A 22704-nucleotide genomic window follows, 5' to 3' on the forward strand; every position below is an offset into this window, starting at 1 on the left:
AGGAGATTGTGCAAATTTCCTGTAGAAAAGTCATGGTATGGATAGATTTTTATACTGTTGACATTGATTTGATCAATGGTAACTCTTTGTAAGAGGTAGCCCTGATCAGGCTTGATTCATGATGACATTATCAATGTTATAAATTAATAAGGACTCATTAGATGCTGAGCATCTGACATCCAGGTTTTTGCTGGACTCACTGCCTGAAAAAGCTCTTTAGTACTGTAAAGAACCTTTGTTATCTCTTGAACTTCATTATGTCCTTAGAATGATAAAAGTTGGCCATTATTTTCTAAAGATTCCAAAGCAGGGGATTATTCCAACATGGAGGTATTTCTTTTTAAGAAAGGAAGAATTTGCTGTAATAAATGGGAGCCTACTATCATGGTGACAAAAAGTAAGTTATCATGTGCACTGAGTATATCCGAGTAAAACAAATTGTATCATCTCCATGGCTACATTGGTTTAACACAAAGATCATAAAAAATTTGAAAGTTTGTAACTCAAATGAGTATTTATTGTGGAACGTTATCAGAATGACATTTCACTAATTCTGTTACCTGTTTTCTCTTTTAGGTATGGTTTGAGGCATTTTGTAGTCCTCTCTCCTGCAGCAAACTCTGAGGCTATTCTTAGTGAGAGCAAGTGCAATCTCCTTTTAAGTTCTCTTACAATAGCAGTCAACAATACAAACTGGTGAGTCTAAATTATTGTACCTGTCCTATTGTGAATAGATTCCATTACCTACATGAATTATGCAGTTACTATGAGCTTATAAGCTTTAGTTCGACAATAAGAGAAAAAAAAAGGTTTTACAGAAATACAGCATCATGGTATATATTGCAAAATTAAGAACTTTGATATGAAATCATCTTACTTTTTGTAAAGAGAAAATTTCCTCTTTTTTTTCTTGAGAGTTGTGCCTCTACATGAAATTGCAAATTAAAGCAAATTTAGAGGAATTTTTAATTTCAGCTGATTTTATTTGTCATTAGAACCTGTATAAAGCCTTTGTTTTATGGCATCATATCAATTTCTTTGATGTGGGAATGTCTATTATTTCTCTTTTGCATCCTTGTTTAGTGCTGTGCCGATGTTTGCCCAGATACAGCAGAAATGGAGGCGGATGTACACAGGTGTATGTGAAGCCCCTGGGGTTCGAACAACCTTTGACATTGTCCATCTTAAAAGAATACCTCATCAGTACAATCACCTAGAAGGGCTTGTCAATGTCTTCAAATCAAAACTGGTAAAATTACATGTATATGTTTCTGTTTCAAGACTTTTAAAATATCCGATTGGGAAATGTGTCCTTGTCATGGCTCCTTTCGAAATTGAAAAATTTCAGTAAATAATTTATATTATTGTGCTTCTCAATTTCCTTTTTGTCTAAAAGAAATTTCTCATTCTATTTATTTAACTAAAAATTGCTTTTAATTATTAGTACTGTTTGCAAAATCATTTTAGATAGTACAAAAATTTGTCCATAATTTATGGAACTTCTATTTACCACACTTACCATTTATTCATTGAGTCACTTCATCATTTAGTTTTAATGTATTTAACTATGAATTTACTTGTATTGAGTTCCTTGCCTAATTATTCATGCAGAATTTTTTTCTTTCTTTTTAAATTAAGATTTATCTGCTAACTGAACTTGCATGTATCTTCATGGAAATTTGCATTACTTGTCATTGTGCTTATGAATACTTATACATACTCTCTTGTATGTATGATATCATTGTTGTAGGCATCCCCTATATCACCAATCCCTGAAGTCAATGTAGCAGTAAGATTTACCTATGTACTTCATGACTGGACTCAGTTCTCATGGCCTCTTCTCCCTCCAGGTATGTGACTGTAAACTAAGAAGATATTGGTTGTATCTTTCACATTAAAGATTAAAAACAAATCAGGTCCATTATAGCATCCTACTTGATTTAAACCACCATTTTCTTTTGGATGCAGGGGAGATTGATAATTCTTGCTTTCTTCAAAATTTGCAATTTTCTTTTATCATTCTGTGTCCCGTTCCCAGTGGTGTGATATGTAATCTATCGCCCTCTCCTTCAACATTACCCCCCCCCTTCTTTCTCTCCCTCTCCTTCCCTCCCTTACCACCTGTGTGTCTCTATTGCTTGCTTTTTATCTCCTGTTCTTTTGGCTACCTTTTCACTTCACAATTTAAGTTGACTTTTTGTCTGGATTTTCTGTCTACCTCTGTATGTGTGACTCTCACTCTCTCATTTCACCTTTCTGCTCATTTTCATGTGTATGGTTTCTATCTCTCATTCTGTCTTGCCCCTTCCCCCTCATAAAGAGATCAATATTTGACATATGTTCTTTCTCTTTCTCTCACTCTATCTCTCTCCTTTACAGATCTTGATATGTTGGAAGATGATAATGATGTAGGATACCCGGGTTTCACCACTCTGCCGTACGGAGCTGTAGAAGATCCCGTTAGTGAGCTTCATCTAGCAGCCACATGGCCCTCTTTTGCCGAGGACATGATTGTTGATAACGACGCTTACTCGTAAGGAAACCGTGCTTGTATTTTATTCCCATTTGAACATGACTGAGTATGCTACATAAAAAAGATGTGTATTTGTGGCTATATTTACAAAGTATCAGTACATCTTATTTCAATCTGATGGGTATATGGTGCTTCAATAATGGCTCATATGTTCATGTCAAGTTGGGTCCTTCTCTGTAGTCTGAGATCCTTCACCACGTCACTGTGAATCTGTGGTCATAAATATATGTAGACAAACCTTGTCTGCACTGCTGTACCCCTGATGTTTGCTTTTGTTAATAAATATTGTACTTACTTTTTAAAGACAGTTTTTGTCTCACCTGCATAGCAGAGTGAGACTATAGGTGCCGCTTTTCCGACGGCGGCGGCGTCAACATCAAATCTTAACCTGAGGTTAAGTTTTTGAAATGACATCATAACTTAGAAAGTATATGGACCTAGTTCATGAAACTTGGCCATAAGGTTAATCAAGTATTACTGAACATCCTATTAGAGTTTCATGTCACATGACCAAGGTCATTTAGGGTCAATGAACTTAGACCATGTTGGGGGAATCAACATCAAAATCTTAACCTGAGGTTAAGTTTTTGAAATGTCATCATAACTTAGAAAATATATGGACCTAGTTCATTAAACTTGAAAAAAAGGTTAATCAAGTATCACCAAACATCCTGCATGAGTTTCACGTCACATGACCAAGGTCAAAGGTCATTTAGGGTCAATGAACTTTGGCCGATTTGGGGGTATCTGTTGAATTACAATCAAAACTTTAAAAGTTTTTGGATCTGATTCATGAAACTTAGACATAATAGTAATAAAGTATCACTGAACATCCTGTGCAAGTTTCAGGTCACATGATCAAGGTCAAAGGTCATTTAGGGTCAATGAACTTTGGCCGAATTGGGGTATCTGTTGAATTACCATCATAACTTTAAAAGTATGTTGGTCTAGTTCATAAAACTTGGACATAAGAGTAATCAAGTATCACTGAACATCCTGTGCGCATTTTAGGTCACATGACCAAGATCAAAGGTCAATGAACTTTGGCCATAATGGGGTTATCTGTTGAATTACCATCATAACTTCGCAAGTTTATTGATCTGACTTTTGAAACTTGGACATAAGAGTACTCAATTATCATTGAATATCCTGTGCAAGTTTCAGGTCACATGATCAAGGTCAAAGGTCATGTGAGGTCTATGAACTTTGGCCACATTGGGGGTATTTGTTGAATTACCATCCTATCTCTGTAAAGTGTATTGGTCTAGTTCATAAAAGGTGGAAATAAGAGTAACCAAGTATCACTGAACATCTTGTGCGAGTTATAGTAGTTTTCAAAGTCAGCACTGCTGCTATGTTGAATCGCGTGATGCAGGTGAGACGGCCAGAGGCATTCCACTTGTTTATAGTTTGTGTGCCCCAAAATAAATATGGAATTCATTGACCTGTATCATTCTGAAAACTAAGATGAATGAATTTGGTCGACTGAATATATGGTAGTGTAATTTTTCAGTGTTAAATTGGGTCATGAGATAGAGAAATTACTATAAAAATGTTCTTGTAAATTTGACGATTACCTACTAACTTTCTTGGGGTGCTTTTACTTTCACACTGGCATATATCTTGATATATTCTGATCTGGGTAGATTTCCTCATTAGAAAGCACCAGGTATTTTGTGTGATCATGTTGGTATAATAGCTTCTAATGAACTTTTTTCTGTTATTATTTCCAGTGATCTTGATCCTCTCCAGGCCCCTCAGTGGTCAGCCAGAGTACATATGACAGAGAATCCTAGTAGCCTACTTGGTAAGTTACCATTATGATTAGCAATGTAGCCTTTGATATTGGGATTTTATCAAAGACTGCTTTTTGCATATTTTTTAGTGCAAAGTGGTAACAATTTGTTGGGTATTCCTTTCATCTCTAAACTCCTTAGACCAGTAGTACCAATATTAATGTTAAAATCTTTAAGTTGATGTGAATTGAACACACTACCTTTAGTTAAGGAGAGTAATCAGTCAGTATGATCTTACATTGTAATAATAAAATTTTAAAGGAATCAATTGTTGCTAACTATAAAAAAGAGTACATGTTAAACTCATTCTAACTGATATCACGCTTATATTTAGAAAACTGTGCAAAATGTATGCCCTTCCACCCCCCCCCTAAAATGACATCTCTCTGCACACACTTTCTCATACCTGGTTTCATGATAGTCTTACAGCTATAAATGAGATTTGCAAAAGTTATAGAATTTGACAGGAAGATGTCATTGAGAAAGTGATTTATTTTCTTTGTTTTGTCTTGCAGCGGACTACTTAAAAGGTTTTGCCAAGCTTGCCCATAGTAAAGAATCCATTGATCAACTCCTAGGTGGAGGTGCTTTTGAAGATGATGATGATGGTATGTAACAGTATGAACGAAAATGATAGTAATACTGATAGATGTAATGTTAATAGTGGGGTATTGATATTACATGCTTTTCTTATATTCCTTAACAAAAATATAAACAACTTTGGGCTATGTCTTTGTGCAGGAATCATGCTCAATTTTTTTCCTTCAAATTCTACTTATTCCTTTATCTAACAATAAAAGAATGGGGATTGAGAATGCTTATCTGAAGCCCTGCATGCAGTGAATAAGCTTTATGAAATGGCCCTCAATCCACATCCATAAAATGGAGATTACTTATTCATATTTTTTATTAAAGAATGAATAACCTTTGCTTTTCAAATGAATAATTTATAGCTCTTCTTGCTTTAATAAGAATACTTTTTGTTTGGAATTATAAATTAATCTTCCTTTAATCAGATGTTTAGAACTTTAAAGTTATTATAATCCTTGACCTTCAGTCATTCATAAGTATCTCTGAATAGTGAAGAAATACACCTAATCTTTTTATTGTCAGAAACCTCTGAGCAGGTTAGTTTAGCCCTCCATAGGTTAACGGACCCAGCCCGTGTCCCGTTTCCCACGCTGTCTTCGGTGATGAGCAGAGCACAAGCAGCACAGCGTAGGAGACGAACCCAGGGCAATCAGGCATCTAGATTAGAGTCACCTATACCAGTCAACATCCTCAATGATATCTTAGTGGTAAGAATATCTTTCTTGAACTCTTTCATTAGCCCTTTGTAAGTCTCCATTTTTTGTCTCACCTGCATAGCAGAGTGAGACTTTAGGCGCCGACGGCAGCGTCGGCGGCGTCAACATCAAATCTTAACCTAAGGTTAAGTTTTTGAAATGACATCATAACTTAGAAAGTATATGGACCTAGTTCATGAAACTTGGCCATAAGGTTAATCAAGTATTACTGAACATCCTATTAGAGTTTCATGTCACATGACCAAGGTCAAAGGTCATTTAGGGTCAATGAACTTAGACCATGTTGGGGGAATCAACATCAAAATCTTAACCGGAGGTTAAGTTTTTGAAATGTCATCATAACTTAGAAAATATATGGAAATAGTTCATGAAACTTGGACACAAAGTTAATCAAGTATCACTGAACATCCTGCAAGAGTTTCACGTCACATGACCAAGGTCAAAGGTCATGTGAGATCAATGCATTTTGGCCACATTGGGGGTATTTTTTGAATTACCATCCTATCTCTGTCAGTGTATTGGTCTAGTTCATAAAATGTGGAAATAAGAGTAACCAAGTATCACTGAACATCTTGTGTGAGTTATAGTAGTTTTCAAAGTCGGCACTTCTGCTATGTTGAATCGCGTGATGCAGGTGAGACGGCCAGAGGCATTCCACTTGTGTTTATTTTGTTTTTAGGACCATATTGCAGGTCAGCTATAGCCTTTGCTCCTGTATACATGTGAATGAGACATTGTATTGCTTCATTGTTGAATTAATTAGACTGTATGACTCGAATATGTTTTAATGACAAGATAAGTTGACAAGTTGCCAGCTTTGATAAATTTCCTTGGCTTAGATTTTCTGAGAATCAAATGTGTCTTGTTGATGCTTCTGAGATTGTTGGATGAAATAGAATTTATAGGGGGAAAAATCTGACAAGTCTCTTCATTAAATGTTCCCTGGCTTTCCTTGTTACACCCATTAAACCACTGATTATTTTGAAGATATTGATGACTCTATTCGTTTGTAAGTTTCTTTGGAACAAAGATGAATAAGCAAAATTCTTATTGCAATTATTGTATGTAATTGTACTAATGTACAATTCATTACATTTGCATAAATATTAATTATGATAGTCTACATCTTAAGCAAAATAGAGAACAGTGAAAATTGACTGCATCAACAAAGTTTAGATGCTATTATCCTTTTTTATTCTTTCTTTCTTTAGTTCTTGTTTCCTGATGCGAGTGCAGTTTCTACCCCAGCTGGTGAGAGTGCATCTACACCTAATGAAGATACTGAAAAAGATTTTGATAAAAAGGTAATAAATTCTAGATCAATACCTATTAATAATATATAATTCTGCATAGGTTAACAAATATTGCATCAATGCTTTCTCATGATACACTTAAATTTGCATAAGTTGACTGTCAATAAAGCGATTAATGCTTGAAGAAGCAGTTTCTTTAAACCAGAATATATATTTTTTATTTACCAGTTTTCAGTCATTTTTTAAAAAGTGAAGCAGATTTCTGTGTTCCCAAGAGATCTAAGTTTAGACTTGCCTTAAAGATCTGAAATCACAAGTTTGATGATGAAATAAGCTATTGTAATGATGATCAAAATGGTTTCACACTGGTTTTCCACTTTATATGAGGTAATATGAAGAAACATGAAGAGTATGAAAGAAATATACAGGGGATGTTGTAGAAAGAGTTACAATAAAATATAACATGATTTTCAACCTGTCAATAGCATGTTTTTGAGATTTTATTTTTTTAGTTGCTTTTCCAGGTGGAATAAGAAAATGTTCATGTTCATATTACTTTCATTAAAGGGGAAGTTCACCCTGAAGAAAAGTTTATTGTAAAAATAGCAGAAAAATTAATAAAAAATATTGGTGAAGGTTTGAGGATAATCCGTCAAAGATTAAGAAAGTTATTAGAATTCAAAGTTTTGGATTTGTGACGTCATATGCGAGCAGCATTCCTACATAGCGAATGGTAAAAAAATCAAAGAAATGTCATTTTCTCACAAAATTGAAAATGGTTTCTACAGTGCCTTTTGTATATCAATAGACAAATCATTTCACACCCGATCATAGATAGAAAACAAAATAAAGTCATCAGGAACCATACAAAATTTGAAATTCATTGATTTTTTACCATTCGCTATGTAGGAATGCTGCTCGCATATGACGTCACAAATCCAAAACTTTGAATTCTAATAACTTTCTTAATCTTTAACGGATTTTCCTCAAACCTTCACCAATATTTTTTATTAATTTTTCTGCTATTTTTACAACAAACTTTTCTTCAGGGTGAACTTCCCCTTTAAGTAATTTCATTTCATATGCCTTTTGACCAAAAATAGACCACATATTCTCAAAATAAAGTACTTTTGTTAACTATCTGTTGAAATCAACAGTTGAAGTCAGGCCAAGAGATTGCCCATAGTAAGATCTCCATACCATGGTCCTTATATAATGTGTTACTGGATCTCTTTGTTAGTGCTGTTACTTATAATTTCATTCAGCAAATTGACAATGCATGAAAAAAAATGAGTCATTGAAATATTGGTGACAAAAATTGAAAGCTTGATAGATGTAGAAATAAATCTTTTGTCAAACTTCGAGGCGTTATATACACTATGATATTCATATATTTGATTTCAACATAAATGTTAAAATTATTTAGGGTAGTAAATATCTCAGCCTGTGATGATGAATAAGTAAATATCTTGAATCCTGTTCTTTCTAGGAGAGATATCGGCACTTCAAGACAGCTCCTGAATCCAGCTTGACCTATAAGCTAGCTATTAGTATGTGTGTAGTCAACCAGTGTCACGGAGGACTCAAAGGCGTTGCGCACCTTTGGCATGAATTCGTTTTAGAGATGAGATATCGACTTGAAAATAATTACAATATACCAGGGTAAGAAGAGAGTCAGTTTGTTTTTAAGAGTGCAATACCTGTATGATAAAGTTATAGTAAATCTAAAGATAATCTATTTTCATGGTTTGATATTCATTATTAGATAAAATTAAGGAGTTTATTTAACAAAAACATATTGTTTGGCAGAACATATTTATGAATAAAATTGCTATTAAAATATTGAAGTTATGAAAAAGTTGGCTCACCAATAAAAATATTGATTATAGAATTATTGTTATAAACCAAATCTCAAGCATAGAGTTGTGCACAATCTCAGCATACAGTATAAATGAATGTACACCTATAGAGCATTCTAATATACAATTGCTAACTTTGTGAGTTAAATGTTTTTTGAAACGGTTTTTATTTATAAATATAAAAACATTACCAACAGGGTGCTGAATCTGAACATCATAAAGAATCAGTCACAAAAGAATGATCTGACAATCACTGCACTTTTGTGTAAATTGGAATGCCAGAATAATAGTTTTGTACAATGCACATTTTGGGTAATTTCCTAGCCTTTGGACTAGCTTTTGTAGACAAGTGTGATGTAGCACACTATCACCATTGTGAGCAAAACAAAGTATCACTTTAAAACAAAAGTTTCTTTTAATTTGTTTCTTATAGTCTTGGATCAACAACTCCTAATATGGGCTGCTGTCTTCTTCATCAAAAGTTACAGGTAAGTGAGGTGATTGGTGTATGAAAGAATTAATTAAAGGATAAAATTGCAAGATTAATTTCAAATAAAGATGTTTTACTTCTAAATGATACTACAATGTATGAAGCATAAATGTATGATTTTGTATCAGTCAACATCACTTAACAAGATAGCATTATTATCTTTCTTTCATTATTATCTATTAGCTTTCAGTTCAGATTTCTATTTGGTCTTTTCTTTAGGTTGCATTCAAGAGTCAATTCCCCCCCCCTGAATCATGATTTTGAAACACATTTCATTGGAAATATTAGATTTAAGCAATTTTGATATTATATTGATACTAAAGGGATGTGTTTTCAAACACATTTCTGTCAGAATCTGGATTTCTGGAATCGCTGGAATGCAAGAGATTTCTCAATCACTACTCTGCTGAGGCAGGTACAATTTGAATGTATGCTTTTAATTTCAATGGCAATACAAAATGCAAATATAATTCTTATACATGTTCAGATATTTCAACTCCAATGTCCTCATATAATGGGGCTTTGCAAAGTGTTGCAAGAAACTCATTTCAATAAATTGCAAATGTAAGTTACATGTACCAATCTGCAACTGATAAATCAATGCAAACTATGCTGAATCAATCAGTATTTTATGTTTGTAAGAAACAAACCAGGAATCAACTGCAAATTTGCAATCAGCAACAATCAATTTTGAGACAATAATTGATTTAACCTCCTAAAACTGATTTTTTATTGATTACAAATATCTTCATTGTTCCTGATATTCCCTTTTTATTTCTCTCATTCTTTTTATCTAGATGCTTAATTGTTGCATTGACCGCAAGAAGGATAGGGAAGAGAGGCGGAAACGACTATACTCTAAAGACTCAAACCCGTCAAAGAGTAGTCTCTCATCAGACCAAACAGATGATAGAGGGAGCCCTTCAAGAGAATCCTCAGCAGAGGGAGGAGCTCCATCGAACGAGCAAATCACCCGGATCGTGAGGGCTGCATCGTCACGTAGTAAGGAAAGTGATGATAGCGAGGAGGAATTCTTTGAGTGCGATGATGCGACACCGCCTGATGAAGGAGGATTGGAGGAACAGTCTCTCAACTCAAGAAATTTGTGCAGAGAAAATGATGGTGAGTAGTATCTTGTCATTTTATTTCACTTTTTTTGTAATCTAACATTCATTCTGCAGGGCATATTAATACACAAAGTGCACCAACAGAGTCTAGCCTATTCTTAAGTATGGTTTCGGGCAAGCATCATGGCAGTCCAGCTGAAGAATATTGGTGGCATAGAATGTGATATTATCATTCTTATAATCAGATTTGTTGTAAAACATACAATTCTTGCATAAACAAAGAAATTCAAATATTTTCCATCCATAGAATAACAATTTATTAGAAATACCTTTGAGTTTAATGTAGCCATCATGCAGTAGAAATGTCTTATCAATGAAGATTATTTCATTCTGTAGTTCTAAGTTTTGCTAATGTTCAGTTCCAGTCTTAGGAATGATAAGGAATGCTTCGTTTACTTTTCATCTTGATGCCACAGGAATGCCGTATTTAAAGTGAAAACATGGTCATGTTTTCACCAAGCTCATGGTAATGTCAGAAATCATGCTAACACACATTAAATTTTCTGTTGCATATTCTATGAGTACTCTACTATGAAGGAATGCCAGTTACTGAATTCTGAAGTACATTCTGTCATGTTACCTCACCTCAGAATGTAATGTACGTCTGTTGTGGCTTATATATTTATATATATATATATATCATTGCTTAATTTTTGTGTACCTCCTACTTTTCTGTGATGGCTCGTAGAACATGAAGACATGGACATCTCATTAGAAGATGCAGAAAGTAAAGATGTAGGAAATGAGAAGGATCAAGGTTCAGGAAAAGAAGAGGACGGAAAGGAAGGGATGAAACCGGAAGGAAGATTAAAACCATGCGGAGAACTCAGATTACTACACACCAATGAAGTTCTGTACATTCCAGTTACCCAGGTTAGTTGTATTACGGGAATGGTCAGTCATGCCAAGTCAAATCTCTTAGAATCAAATATAGTTTTTTGACTGAGGGAGTGTTGCAAAATATTCATTTGTAATTGAAACCAAACATCATTTGCAATTTTGCAATCGATTGATTGATGGATGTCAGATGATTTGAAGTGCTTGTTTGACCAAACATTTGGCTTTGACCCTGATCTTGATATCCTTATTGATAGGATCCAGCACCCATGACAGAAGATATGTTAGAGGAACATGCTGAGGTCTTAGCCCAACTTGGAACCTCCTCAGAAGGGATGGAACTTAGAGCCAGGATGCAGAGTGCTTGCCTTTTGTCAGATATGGAGTCTTTCAAGGTAAAGTTTTAATTGAAATGCAGTCATTGTTTTTGATCAAGTTTACCATGTACCTTAATTTCTGGTGGATTAATAGGCATTTAGCAATGTATATTTATGTTTCTGCAATGTATATATATCTTTGACATTTCACTGTAAATCATAAAGGAAAGATGTGGGAAAAGTTGACGATTTTTGCAAAGTTTCAAATTTCAAAGTTCGGAAAGAAAATTATGGTAAAATAGTCCAACTGAAAGGATTGTTTTCAAGATGTCCCTTGTTCAAAATAGGACCAAAACCATCCCATTCATGCACATTTGTGCAGAACCTGAATGTAGTAATCAGCAGAACTTAATCAGTTTCTTACCATTTCCATTACTAGTATTCTAAATTCTTAATATCATGCAGCAATTATTCAGTGCATTATAATCAGTATTCTCTAATCATTTAAGACAATTAAATCTGATAAGGATGAAACTTTAGTGAGCTAACTTGATAAACCTTTGACCCTTAGGCTGCCAACCCAGGATGCACCTTAGAAGACTTTGTCAGATGGTACTCCCCTCGGGATTGGGTGGATCTAGATGACCCTCTTCTGCCGGCAGATGAACAGGGGTCTGAGGGTAGGGTCAGAGGTCAACTCAGCCAGAGAATGCAGGTAAATGAAATGAAAATTTATTTCAAAATTCTTCAGAAGAATTTTGTCTGTTAGATTCACTGCATGCAGTGTGTCACAGTATTATTGATGCTCCCTCATCCTTCATCATTTAAAAACTGAAGGATTAAAAGATGTTATGGGAAATTCCCTCTTTAACCTGCTGTGAAGTAGTTTCTAATGGTGATGGTGTTTGTGTGATACCTGATGGATAAGAAAGCATGAATGCTTGTATGCAAGCAACCAGAAGAGCAAAGGTCCTGTCCTAAGGAGGATTTCTTTTGAAAAAAGAAGTCAACATAATTTTTTTTTACTTATTTTCAGCTTATTGTCTTTTAGTTTGGTATGAGTAGATCTAAAATGATGGTCTTGTCTACTTTTGCTTGTGTGTACAGTTGCCAGGTAACACGTGGCAGGAGGTTTGGAGTCAGTCGAGAGCTGTTCCTAGTCATCGGCAGAAGAGATTGTTTGATGATACCAAGGAAGCAGAAAAGGTCCTCCATTTTTTGGCATCTCTGAAACCTTCCGAGCTAGTCTTACACCTCTTACCTGCCCTGGTCCATGCCGCTCTGCAAAGATTGGAAAAAGCAGGTAGGATGGTGATGGTGATTTTAATTTTTTATTTGTGATAATTGTGATAATGGTGCTGTGAAGTTTAGATGATGATGATGATGATCATCATAATGGTGGTGATGATGATCATGATCATGATGACGATGATGATGAGGATGATGATCATAATGGTGGTGATGATGATGATGATCATGATGACGATGATGATGATGATGATGATGATGAGGAGGAGGATTGCAAGGGTGTTGATAATGATTATGATGGTGATGATTATGATTATGGTGCTAGTAATATTTGTGATGATGAAGCTGTTAGCAATAATGATGATGAGGAGGATAAGAATGGTTGTGGTAGTGTTGGTGTTGATGATATAGGATATCTCAATTTCTTTATGTTGGTCACAGTGTCAATTTTATTATACAGATACATCACTTGAAACTCAGAGGTTAATATGAGTATGAAAGATGTGCAATAAAAAGTAGTCACTGTCTTAGTGCTTATGGTGATGATGATCAAGATAAATAAGATTGGGAATACCGATTGCTTCAAATTACTTGGGTTTGCTAACAGATTAGTTTACCTTCATTTTACCATGTGTAGGTGCAGAGAAAGTACCATCACTGAAGCCTCATTTCCCTCAGCTTCTGAACACTGCATCTAGGATGACCAGAGCACCTGTCCAAGATATCAAGAAATACGAGGTCAGTAACCAAAATTTATCTGCCTTTTAAAGGGGGAGTGAACTGTGTGTTTTCTCGTGTTAACTGTGTGTTATAAATACATAGTCTCAAAATATACGTTTTCAGATATCTTCTAATAATACAGAGAATTCATTGACCTATAATTGTATTTTTGTATAGAGAAACTACAATGTTTTAAGAGGAAAAGTAATTGTTTTGCCTTTGTTAACGTAATTATTGTGGTATAAATGTATTGAGTAGTTAATTAACATGTTATCATTCAAGTGAGTCTATTTTACTAGACTACACTAGCATTGTGGGTTAGGAAACTGGCCAGGTATGAGTACTTGAGGACTCGAGATGGCGCTTTTGGTTCGTATCTGCTTTATTAATAAGAAATTAGTGATGAGGGGTTGCACCCTATCCACCCTTCCTGTTTCTAATAAGAACTCATCAGATAGGCTTTCGTTTCATCTTCGTCTTCATCTTAACTTCTTAGTCTCTGTCATTATGTTCCTTTTCCAATTTTTTATGTCTTTCTTTTCTGTGAAGTACAATATTTGTTCGTCTCTTCCTTCTTCTACTCTTTCACTTTCTTTGACTCCTTCAACAAAAGATTATAAAACAAAATACAAGTCTCTCATTTTGGATCTGTTACTGTAGATTGCAGGTTTTGGGTTACGTGTTTTGAGGTTGAAGAGTGCACTAAATTACTTGTGAATGAAAAATATTTTATCTCACTTAGCAGCACATAACACTCTTTTCTTTTTACTCTTAACATAATCCAAAGTGCAAAAAGAGGCGTGGTTGTTTCACTTAAAAGGTTGGAAAAGTTTGGCATGAGCTTATAAACAACTGATTTGATTGCCATGATTTTTTTGTCTCACCTGCATAGCAGAGTGAGACTATAGGCGCCGCTTTTCCGACGGCAGCGTCAACATCAAATCTTAACCTGAGGTTAAGTTTTTGAAATGACATCATAACTTAGAAAGTATATGGACCTAGTTCATGAAACTTGGCCATAAGGTTAATCAAGTATTACTGAACATCCTATTAGAGTTTCATGTCACATGACCAAGGTCAAAGGTCATTTAGGGTCAATGAACTTAGACCATGTTGGAGGAATCAACATCAAAATCTTAACCTGAGGTTAAGTTTTTGAAATGTCATTAAACTTCGAAAATATATGGACCTAGTTCATGAAACTTGGACATAAAGATAATCAAGTATCACTGAACATCCTGCATGAGTTTCACATCACATGACCAAGGTCAAAGGTCATTTAGGGTCAATGAACTTTGGCCGAATTGGGGATATCTGTTGAATTCCCATTATAACTTTGAAAGTTTATAGATCTGATTCATGAAACTTGGACATAATAGTAATCAAGCATCACTGAAAATTTTGTGCAAGTTTCAGGTCTCATGATTAAGGTCAAAGGTCATTTAGGGTCAATGAACTTTGGCCGAATCGGGGGTATCTGTTGAATTACCATCATAACTTTGAAAGTTTATTGGTCTAGTTCGTTAAACTTGGACATTAGAGTAATCAAGTATCACTGAACATCCTGTGCGCGTTTCAGGTCACATGACCAAGGTCAAAGGTCAATGAACTTTGGCCGAATTGGGTGTATATGTTGAATTACCATCATAACTTTGAAAGTTTATGGATCTGATTCATGAAACTTGTACATAAGAGTAATCAAGTACACTGAACATCCTGTTCGAGTTTCAGGTCACATGATCAAGGTCAAAGGTCATGTAAGGTCAATGAACTTTGGCCATGTTGGGGTTTTTGTCTCACCTGCGAAGCAAAGTGAGACTATAGGCGCCGCTTTTCCGACGGCGGCGGCGGTGGCGGCGGCGGCGGCGTCAACATCAAATCTTAACCTGAGGTTAAGTTTTTGAAATGACGTCATAACTTAGAAAGTATATGGACCTAGTTAATAAAACTTGGCCATAAGGTTAATCAAGTATTACTGAACATCCTATTAGAGTTTCATGTCACATGACCAAGGTCAAAGGTCATTTAGGGTCAATGAACTTAGACCATGTTGGAGGATTCAACATCGAAATCTTAACCTGAGGTTAAGTTTTTGAAATGTCATCATAACTTAGAAAATATATGGACCAAGTTCATGAAACTTGGACATAAGGTTAATCAAGTATCACTGAACATCCTGCATGAGTTTCACGTCACATGACCAAGGTCAAAGGTCATTTAGGGTCAATGAACTTTGGCTGAATTGGGGATATCTGTTGAATTCCCATTATAACTTTGAAAGTTTATAGATCTGATTCATGAAACTTGGACATAATAGTAATCAAGCATCACTGAAAATTTTGTGCAAGTTTCAGGTCTCATGATTAAGGTCAAAGGTCATTTAGGGTCAATGAACTTTGGCCGAATCGGGGGTATCTGTTGAATTACCATCATAACTTTGAAAGTTTATTGGTCTAGTTAATTAAACTTTCACATTAGAGTAATCAAGTATCACTGAACATCCTGTGCGCGTTACAGGTCACATGACCAAGGTCAAAGGTCAATGAACTTTGGCCGAATTGGGTGTATCTGTTGAATTACCATCATAACTTTGAAAGTTTATGGATCTGATTCATGAAACTTGTACATAAGAGTAATCAAGTATCACTGAACATCCTGTTCAAGTTTCAGGTCACATGATTAAGGTCAAAGGTCATGTAAGGTCAATGAACTTTGGCCATGTTGGGTTTTTTTGTTGAATAACCATCATATCTCTGTAAGTTTATTGGTCTAGTTCATAAAAAGTGGACATAAGAGTAACCATGTATCACTGAACATCTTGTGCGAGTTAGAGTAGTATTCAAAGTCAGCACTGCTGCTATATTGAACCGCGTGATGCAGGTGAGACGGCCAGAGGCATTCCACTTGTTTGTTGAATAACCATCATATCTCTGTAAGTTTATTGGTCTAGTTCATAAAAAGTGGACATAAGAGTAACCATGTATCACTGAACATCTTGTGCGAGTTAGAGTAGTTTTCAAAGTCAGCACTGCTGCTATATTGAACCCCGTGATGCAGGTGAGACGGCCAGAGGCATTCCACTTCTCTTCATTACTTTGCATAGTGTGATGATATTTCCTTTGTATGCCATCACAATGCATACTTCACAATATCAAGCTTTGCTTAGAATGATCAATATTGTACTTCATCATGAAGACAATTCCATAGATCTAACCCCCTATGATGGACATTCCTGAAACAATTTGCTTCTGCTTTGTACTTATGAAAAAGGTTTAATGCGTTCAGTTGCTTGAGTGTATAAGGTTAATTAGAAATTGTGCAAATGGGTCGGGAGGTACAATCAATTGATTATTTTATATGATTATAAATGATTATGGAATCATTTTACCCTAAAATATTTCAATGGGTAAAAATTGTTTTTAACTTTATTAACAGCCTCATGAAACAGTCCCCCTATTTCATCTTTTTGTCATACAGGAAATAGTTAAGCAGGTCGGGCTTGTAGAAGTCATCATCGCAAGAGACCAGTCCCTCCGAGCCAAGTTTCTCCCCTCCGCTGAAAGTGGAACAGACCATCTAAGCCATGCGGCTATGCAGGAACTGGAGGAGTTTGTGACCAAACTACAGGAGCAGCCGGAGGTGTTTGTTCACAAGGCTGGGAGGGGCGTGGTAGGAGGCATTATTCATAAACTCTACAGCGCTGCTCAACGGGTTAGTTCAATCATATTTTCAAAGTTAAGATGAATTATGAATGATCCATTCATGTTACACATCATTTTTTTAGTGGGGCAGAAGGTATTTTGTCATGATAACCCATCTACATTAACCATAGGTCAGTGCCAATCAAACCAATTCTACAACTGTATTTACTCTGTTATTTCAAAACCATATTTTAATGGGTATTAATCTTTTGTAGATTTGTGCACTCTTTTCTTTTTTGGGGGAGGGGGGGCAATTAATTGATGAAATATTGAGTATACATGTATCTTAGATCTTTGAGTAATTTGGTCTTGGCAAGTATCATGTAACAATATGTTGAACAATAAAATAAAATATTGGTACATCATCCATTTTTTTATGTTGCAGCATAGATTTTAGATCTGAGTCCCATAACACATTAGATAATTGGACATTTGATTTTCACAAATGTGCATTACACTCAATACAATCAATCTTTTAAAAATGCTCTATGATGATTGCTAAGCTTTGTGTTATGGGCCCCAGATGGGTAGATTGATACAGGTTTTGTAATAAATGCTATCAAGATATTTATGAAAGACTACTGCCATTAATGAAGCTGTATTTGGGTTTGCTTTATATACTTCTTCATAATTAGCATACTAATTTTTTTCAGTAGATTTTTCATTTCTTGACTATATTACAATCACTGATAGTAATTCGAACCGCTCAGCTCTGTTTTGCAAGATTACCTAATCCATTTAGAATTTAATAAATTCATTGACACTTCTTTTTCCAGTCTGCACATATGCTAACTGATGACTCATTAGATCAGGGAGACAATAGTGAAGGTTACTCATCACCACCCATCTCAGACAAGGACAAGATCAGTGGCGGATCATCATCATCCGTCCCAGACTTCCCTCGTCCCGCTGGCAGAGAGTTCATCCTCCGCAGCACGGTGCCACGCCCAGCCCCGTACTCCAGGCCGACGCCCCAGAGGATGTACTGTGTGCTGCTGGATGATGATTTCAGACTTGCCGGAGCATTCACAGAGGACACTTCTTTCCAGTGAAGGCCTTGTCAAGGCCCCAAGGGTTCCTTTACAGGTCCTTGGTCTTCCCTGGCACCCTTATGTCTTGGTGTTGATCAGAGTGCAAGATTTAGAGTTGAAGCCTCCAGCAGTCATATAGCCAGCATGACTTGACACCACCTCTGATATTTTTCACTGCGTTAGGATGAAACCTTTCACATTTATACATGTACATCTAACATGACTTGACGCCATGTTTCTTGATACTTATCGGAGTGTAATGTTCAGAGTTGAAGCTTCCAATATTCTTACAGCTAATTAGTGTGAGTTTCGTTTTGGGCAGACTGAATGATGTAAGGTACTAGATGCTCTTTAATGTCATTTCAACTAGGTTAACTTCTTGCCATTGCTTCATTAAACTTGTTAGTGATAACATTTTTTGAAGTCCACAACTTTGCCCTTTGTCTATCAGGATTTAGTCTCTTTTGAATTGTCATTGATATCAAAATTGCATTCAGGGATGTTCATTACTATTGATCTCATGCAGTAGGAGATACCTAAGCGTGAAAGCCCAAATCGCCTCTAAAATTCCCCCGAATTGCAAGCATTGGGGAAACCACTCTTTCTAGAGTCAACCCGAGATCTGTTCTGTGGCAGAAGAATAATATTTGCTTTTACTGCACAAGTACTTTTTACCCCTAAAAAGTAGCCCATAAAATGAAAGAAATAGCCCTAATTCTGTAATCGCCTGAATGTGGAAAAGAAAAAAGCCCTTAAGAATAAAAATTATTTCCTACCCTGAATGTAACACACAATAGCAATCATTCAGCATGCCTGCTCTGACTCACAGTATACAAATATTGACTGTGTAAATTATCATTCCCAAGGTGCATTTCATATTCACCCTTATATCACCCCAAGGCCTTGGCTGAGGGGTGATAGAAGGGTTGGTATGAAGGGCATTGAGGGAGTGATTTTCACTGCCATCCGAATGCAGAGCAGTACATATTTGTTTTATAGCAAAAAACAACACATGTGTGTCCAAAACCCTAACAGCTAGGCAAATTATACTGGAGAAGCAAGCATTTTATGTGCACATCCTACATTGAATACACAGAGGAAAATGTTACATAACTGCATCCTGGAACTAAACTGCACTCCTGTGACAACAGTTACCGTTGTCCACACATAGACCTTGGCCATTTTACCCAACCTCCTAGCCCTGCCCCTTATTATAAAAGGCACCCTCTTAAACCGTATTTTGTCAAACAACAGCTATCACTCCATTGACTTTGCTATCATGGCATGTAGAGATGGGGCAATTTCAGCAAATCCTTGAACAACTAGCACTAGTCTGCAATCGCCCTCATCTTGTCTAGATCAGTAGAGATGCCATCCGATTCTTCAACATGGCCTAGGAGAACAGGTGGCATTTACTCTGCTTGAGTTTGAGATCAGCTGAGCGTAGTCTCAAGAAGGTTGTCCAAAGATGCTAGATTTCCTCTTCCACACTCTGCCCATAGACAAGGTATATCAGATGAATCTCTTGTTGGAGGCCTGTCATCACCTTCATTAATCTTTCAGCTATCACCGGAACATTGGTGAGCCTAAAGTCATTAATTTCCTTCGATAGAGTCCATTCTTGACATCATGTAATGATTTGTCCCTGGCATCCTCATCAAGCCCCTACAAACTAAAGCCTGGTAACAAGTACACACACAGACCGGGGACCCATTTCATAAAACTTGTTATTATAATTTGCAATAACAGTTTAAAGCTACTGAAATCCTTCTTTCTGATTGGCTGATGGTAAATTTGTTGTAGAAATTCTGCATTTGTTACTACAACAAGTCTTTATGAAACGAGACCCTGGGCTTTTACACTCATCCCCTATCCCCTGGTTCTGCCTCTCATTCTAACTAGCGCCCTCTTCAGGCTTATTGTGTCACAGTAACATTTATGATTAAAATGAAGGTGGTTTAGCAACAGGAGGAAATGGAGTTGCTTTTTACCAGCTAACACCTTATAAAGGGTTAGAACATAATCATGAATAGTGGTTAGAAATGAAAAGGTTCTGGTCTCAAATTCACTTGAAAATGCCCTCAATGAATTTTGGAACAAGATATGGTCACATTACATTATTTGAACAATTTATTAAAAGCAAGCATAAATCAAATACAAAGCACATATAAAAAAATAATAGTTTGCAGGTCACTTCAGCTGATTTGCTTGTATGGTACTTTGAGAATAATGTTATTTCAAAGTAAAGACCGGTTATAATGATTCTTAGCCTACTCATTCAGAGAGAATGTCCATTGATTTTTAAAGTTGTATTAAGGTGCAATGTGTTTATTCCTAACTATTACCGTGTTTACATGTGATCTGCTTTTGCATCGGCTTTTTTATAGCATGTAAACGGGATTACCTTGCATTGGCTCTCGGTTCAGAATCGACAATTTTGCACCACCAAAGTAGTAGGTTCAGAACCGCGAACCGATGCAGAATTGGCTTTTTTACTACGTGTAAGCAGAAAGCTGATTCTGCATCGGCAATCAGTGCGCATTTTATTTACTTCACCATTGTGACGTAGTTGTAAGCGCACGGATCCAGCGTTGTCTTTATTATGACGTATATTGTTGGTGTGCGTATCATTTCAGGTTTTTGACACGTGAGTCGATTCTGCACCGCGAGCTGTAACAGCGTGTAAACGCGGTGCAAGGTTCAGAACCAAAAGCCGATCACATGTAAATACGATATATATAGCTCTTATTCTTTTTGGTAGAAGACATTATTTTGTTTCTAGAAAAGAGACATTGTCTCAAGCTGATGATATACCACAATTATAATGCAATATATATATTTAAACCAGTTGGATTTTAATTTTTGATATATTCATGTGAACCTATATATTACTGGTATTCATTATCATTTTTAAACTACAGGATAATAGCTTATGCTCCATATTTCCTTAAGGCAAGTATTTTCATCATTTGGATGCAAATAATTGCCCCATATTTATTTACCAATTTCTAGAAAGTTTTTTTACCTTAAATCATACAAGAGCATGTATATCTTTCAAATGATTTTATTTCATACAACCATCGTGTCACAAAAAAATTATTAGATGTGTAAAATTATGTATGATCACACCTGTAATATATAATGAATATTCATGTATTATGTGCTAATAAATACCAAAATACGCAAATGATTTGGTCATTATGGTCATGAAATATAGAGACTGAAGATGATTTGTATGATTGTGATATTAATAGGCAGGAGCTATGTTTATTTATCAATGATGATGATGAGGAGTAGAAATTTGGTGGTAATAAGGTTGTTGCTGCTGGTGTTCCAACTGCTGCTGATGTTTGTGATGAGAAGAATAATGATGTAAATGATAAATGTGGATGGTGATGATAATGGTGGTAATGATTCTATTAATTGACCTTGATCAAGATGATGATGGCGATGAGGATTTTAAAGGCAGTTTGTAAGAGTACCACTATTCCACAGAGAAATCTTGGTCTGTATGTTGCACCAAGCCACTGCAGTGGGCCACACATGTAGTTTTCCCATTTGGATTTTCGTATTATTCATCACCATTTATTTTAGTTCTAAAATAGTTCACGATTTCCATTATGTCTAAAATTTGTTGAATTGGCATCAAAACTTTAAAAGTTTATGGATCTACACATGTAGTTCATAAGGGTAATCGAGTTGTTTTGCACATGTCTGAGGTCACATGATCATAGTCAAAGGTCATGTTGGGTAAATGGACATAGTATTTTATTATCATATGAGTGTTTTCTTTTATGAATAGTTATTTAATAGTCTTTTTTTTAAGTCAGCATTGCTGGTATATCAAATCGTGTAACGCAGGCGAGACTTCCAGAGGCGTTACACTTGTTTTATTCGACAATTAATATGGGAACTGTCCTCGGCCAATCGGAATCAAGGATGGTTGTCAAAGACACCTTACTTTTGGTGAAACGCTCTCAATACCTCTTCATGATTTAAATTACTCAGACCCAGAGAGTAATCATTTCCTTTCATTTTTTCAACCTCCGGGTGATAAAATATATATAGGAAACAAATGATCCTTCGCTGGGAGAGCAAAGTACTTCAAAACGGAAAACTTTTGAAAGCGTGAAAGTAAACACTTTTATCAGACGTAACAAAATTCACACCAAACTAATTTTGTGTTCAGCTCCCTGGGTAATTTCCTATTGACCTCATATTCAAACACTGCAGCCTTCAGAGTTAAATCACCACTATTTACACAAAACAACCTAAATATCGAGGAGAGTCTTTTCAATAGGGATGAGCAATTTCGAATTGTAAGGTTTTCTTTGTCAGAAAATAGCCCACAGATGCTGTTCACCTTTCGTAATAGATTTGGTGTAAGGGAAACGCTTGGATACACTCTACCAGCCGCTTCGAAGATTTTTAACAAACTATTACGATCTCGCAGTCTCAGTGCTTGAAAATTCCTTTTATTTACAC

The 22704-nt window shown here is 35.8% G+C and overlaps 1 protein-coding gene across 1 annotated transcript in view; it reads left to right on the forward strand.

The window, feature by feature from the left end:
* Nucleotides 1-21405, forward strand: part of LOC121425340 (rab3 GTPase-activating protein catalytic subunit-like) — a 29681-nt gene extending 8276 nt beyond the window's left edge. Inside the window, exons 6-23 of the mRNA XM_041621372.1 lie at nt 577-696; nt 1084-1249; nt 1751-1850; nt 2380-2533; nt 4267-4340; nt 4845-4937; nt 5443-5627; nt 6848-6940; nt 8379-8551; nt 9182-9236; nt 10036-10360; nt 11054-11238; nt 11460-11597; nt 12091-12234; nt 12627-12822; nt 13405-13505; nt 16965-17198; nt 17965-21405. Of these exons, the coding sequence (XP_041477306.1) occupies nt 577-696; nt 1084-1249; nt 1751-1850; nt 2380-2533; nt 4267-4340; nt 4845-4937; nt 5443-5627; nt 6848-6940; nt 8379-8551; nt 9182-9236; nt 10036-10360; nt 11054-11238; nt 11460-11597; nt 12091-12234; nt 12627-12822; nt 13405-13505; nt 16965-17198; nt 17965-18240 (2812 nt within the window). The 3' untranslated portion in view covers nt 18241-21405. The remainder of the gene's footprint in view (nt 1-576; nt 697-1083; nt 1250-1750; nt 1851-2379; nt 2534-4266; nt 4341-4844; nt 4938-5442; nt 5628-6847; nt 6941-8378; nt 8552-9181; nt 9237-10035; nt 10361-11053; nt 11239-11459; nt 11598-12090; nt 12235-12626; nt 12823-13404; nt 13506-16964; nt 17199-17964) is intronic.
* The last annotated feature ends 1299 nt before the right edge of the window (nt 21406-22704 follow it).

This window comes from Lytechinus variegatus, chromosome 1 (genome assembly GCF_018143015.1).
Source record: "Lytechinus variegatus isolate NC3 chromosome 1, Lvar_3.0, whole genome shotgun sequence".
NCBI classification, from domain to species: domain Eukaryota; kingdom Metazoa; phylum Echinodermata; class Echinoidea; order Temnopleuroida; family Toxopneustidae; genus Lytechinus; species Lytechinus variegatus.